At 41.8% G+C, this 3,796-nt stretch overlaps 1 protein-coding gene across 1 annotated transcript; it reads left to right on the top strand.

The window, feature by feature from the left end:
- Positions 1-686: 686 nt before the first annotated feature.
- Positions 687-1,952, top strand: LOC308081156 (serine/threonine-protein kinase/endoribonuclease IRE1-like; the record flags this gene model as incomplete). The annotated part of the gene is made up of 3 exons (XM_080457551.1): positions 687-1,239; positions 1,390-1,589; positions 1,672-1,952. 3 exons carry the CDS (start codon positions 687-689, stop codon positions 1,888-1,890), a joined length of 972 nt encoding a protein of 323 aa, XP_080313677.1. The 3' UTR covers positions 1,891-1,952.
- Positions 1,953-3,796: the final 1,844 nt, after the last annotated feature.

Here is a 3,796-nt window from a genome sequence, read left to right as displayed (position 1 = left end):
TTGTGTCAGTTCTCAGCTTCTTTGTTGGCAGATAGAAAAGGGTGTAGTTCTGCTCTGCCAGGAGCTTGTGCTTTACACCAGCAAGGTCAACGTGCCTTGCCTTAGAAAAGCACTCGAGTCTGGTGCTGTTTTCTATCTCGACCAGGTCCATCAGTGCCGCCACCAGCTCGGGTGTCTCACTTTTTCCTTGCTCTCTTGTGATTTTCTGCTGTACATCCTTCAACACGTCGTTTTTTAGCAACTTAACCATGTTGCTGTCCTTCATCCTCATGTGCATTTTGTAGTGAGACTTCAGGTACTGGTCACGTTTTTTCTTGAAAAGTGTTTTGATATGTTTGTACATCCACTTGTTGCAAACTTCACTAGCAAAGGATGGCTGTTGGTTTCCGTCACGAAGGTTACTGTACCAAGGTGGGATCTTAGACAAGACAACCATGAGCCCTCTACTCTCCGCTCCTGAGCGTGCAGAAGTCAATTCCATCTCTGAGTCAGTATCCATCTATATAATTGGGATAGGGATGTTGAAGTCTGTATGTTTTTTTTGTATTGCCTGGAGAATAGCATAAATGCTCTCTCTGCTGCTGGTGAGAAAACTGATTTGGGAATACTTGTGCTAATACTTTTGAATTCAGAGACCAGCATTAACTATATATATACTGGGCGGAGCATGTGAGCTCTTATTTCTCATGTCCTCTCTCAGCATGAAAGAGGCTAACACAGAGCCATCAAAACAACCAGTAGAAAGGAAGAGAAGAAGAAAAAAAGAAAAAGAAAAAAAAGAGTTAGAGACAATTGCAAACTCTTACATGGAGCATACATACAGCGAAGATGATAAGTTCCTCATAGGGGAAAGTAATGGAACTAAGGTCTTCTTTGGGTTAAAAGATGATGGAACTCCAATTGCAATGAAGAGAATGTCTCTAATAGACTTTAATGTGCTGGCGAAAGAGATAGACCTTTTAAAGCTTAAAGAGCTGGATGATCCTTCCATTGTAAGATATCTGGCCTTTGTAGAGGCTCAGGACTTTGGATACATTGTTCTTCAGTTATGTGATCACTCACTGGAAGATTACATCAAGTTCCTACATCAAGGAATCCCACATCCAAGAATTGTGTTTCCTGAAGACCATCTTCCTGAAAAGGCAGTTGCACAACAAGTTCTCACTGGCTTAAAGATGCTCCACCATCAGAACCCTCCAATCCTCCACGGCAATATCAAACCCGAGAATGTATTGTTTGGTAAGCTACAGAAGAAAAAAATAAAACAAGCTCCTAATGCACACCTAATTTGAGAGTTATCTGACAAGTTCAAGTCAACTGAGTTATTTTGAGAGAACGCATCAGTTTGACCTGACCATTTTTTATTTATCTATCCATTTTACCCTGCAGATGGTACAAGGAAGGCCAGATTGGCAGATTTTGGAATATGCAAACCAGACAACAAAGGACAAACAGAACATAAAGCCCGTACCGGAGGAGCAAGACCATCATGCTGGATGGCGAAAGAGACCCTCATCTTGATGTCTTTTGATAAGGATGTACTTTCTGTATTTACAGATAGTGCTGGTACAAGAAGTGCTGACATCCAGGTTTGTTCTTATTCAGCATGCAAATAATTGTATCAATGAAAGCAACACATACTACAACTAAATGTTCATGTTCATTCTACAGGTGGCTGGGATGTTGTTATATTACCTCCTGTCTGGAGGACACCATCCATTTGGCAAAGGCCCTCAGTGTATATACAACATTCTGGATGCTAAGTACAACCTGGACCGTGTTCAAGATGTGCATGCCAAGGATCTCATCAAGAGGATGATCAATGAAGACCCAAAGAAAAGACCTAAAGTGGAGGGGTGCTTGGATCATCCCTACTTCTGTGTAAAATGAAAAGTATGACAAACGAGAAAACAGCTCTGAACATTCTTGTTTCACACTGCCATGTCTCATAAATCCTGTACACGTCAGGAAGAGTATATATTAATAATAATAATAATAATAATAATACAAATAAAGAAATTGCAAATTTCATGTGGGTATGTACTTTCTTCATTGTTATGTGACACAGAACTTCGCCACACCACAAAGGGGTGCATTGGACAAGAGATACATTAACAAGGGCAGCATTTCAGAACAGAAAGCTCATTGAAAAACAGTAACAGAAACAATGGCAGTCACACGTGCACATTACCAAGCAGGTTTTGACCAAAACAAAGTGACTTGTTTTACAGTGGTCACAGGAGAGCTTCAGGCAAGTGAGTTTGTGCAGCGCCTCCACATGATGCAGGAGCATGCATCGCTTGTATGTACCTATGTGGTAGTTGACCGTATCGCGTTGTGCATCCTTAAGGATAAAAAAATAAAGGCAGCAAAGGATCCCACTCATTTATTAGAAAGACACAGAGATCGCTTCAATATTATACCTGACAGCGACATCTTCTACATGCTGACTAAAGGTAACGAGGCCTTCGAGGATGGGATCGAGGTATACGAGAAGCTGGCCATGGAATACAATAACTTTAAACTGCAGAGGATGCATGACACTGCATCTCTTTTGCTGACCTTTGCAGTCTTTGCAGCCTACCGTAAAATGTCTGAACACCTATTGTACTTCAACTTCAACCTAGGCATAGACTTGGCCTCGGTGACCAAGGAAACACTTTTGGAGATGAAATGCGGCCACAGCTTCAAGGCCGCAATGATCTTAGAACAAGATCAGCGCTCTGCCCATGAACGCGCACGGGGCAGTTCCCGAACCTTTCTCAGAACCTGCAATCTACTCGGTCCGAATGGTACCGTTCAACTCACCAGATGTAGGCTCACAACAGACCTAATGTACATGGCAGGAGGAGACGCGGAGACAGGCGGGTTGCGGAACGTTTTACATGTGAGCAAGCTGCAACTGAGAATGATCGAGCGATTCTGCAATGTGTCTGTGAGGCACCTTATATTCAAAGACCATGGAGTTGTGGATGAAAAAGAGACAAAACTTGAAGTAGCAGTGAGGACTGAGTGCCAAGACGGGGAATTTATCCTGAGCAAGGAGATGAAGAAGGAGATGAACATTACCAACCCGGGTTACACAAGCCATTTGATTCTAAAACGGAAGTATACAGAGGCCATCTGTCTCCAACCATTGGAGTGCATGCTGGAGACCATCTTCAGACAAGACAAGGATAATATCAAACAACTGAGATGCTACAAGGATGTGAAAGTTGGAAACATGACCCTGTGCGGGAACCAGAGCAGTGTTGAAAGATTTATCCAGTCTACTGTCCTGGATCCATTCTTGCTCGGAGTTTTGTACTGGTGAAGCATTGTTTCTATGCAAAACCTCACCCACTCAGTCAGCACTGTTGTAGGCTTATATGTCCAGTTGTAATAATAATAAAAAACAATGACGTAAAAAAATACCAACTTGGAAGCGTGTGTGTGTGTGTGTGTGTGTGTGTCGGGGGGGGTCAAGAGATGACAAGTATTACAAGCATCCATACAGAGAACTAATACAAAAAAAACACACAAATATATTTGTTTTATTTATGTTTATTATGACTATTATAAAAGGAAAGGTTACCAGATGGACACATCACAGAGAGGAAAGCTCATATACATCAAAAGATGTATTCGGACACAGGGACTTTTTAAACGAGAAGGCCTGAGGTAAACCCTCTACAGAAAGTAGCAGAGCACACTTTCACATACTTTTCATATTTTCAAAAAAGAAAGGGGGTTTTTGAAGAAAAAAAGCTCAATCACTTAAGCCAATCACTGCTCTCTCAAGTTCTACAGACACTTG

Source organism: Gymnoscopelus braueri (assembly GCF_963280865.1).
Source record: "Gymnoscopelus braueri genome assembly, contig: SCAFFOLD_49, whole genome shotgun sequence".
In the NCBI taxonomy this organism is placed as follows: domain Eukaryota; kingdom Metazoa; phylum Chordata; class Actinopteri; order Myctophiformes; family Myctophidae; genus Gymnoscopelus; species Gymnoscopelus braueri.
This window is presented reverse-complemented; position numbering and strand designations above follow the sequence as displayed.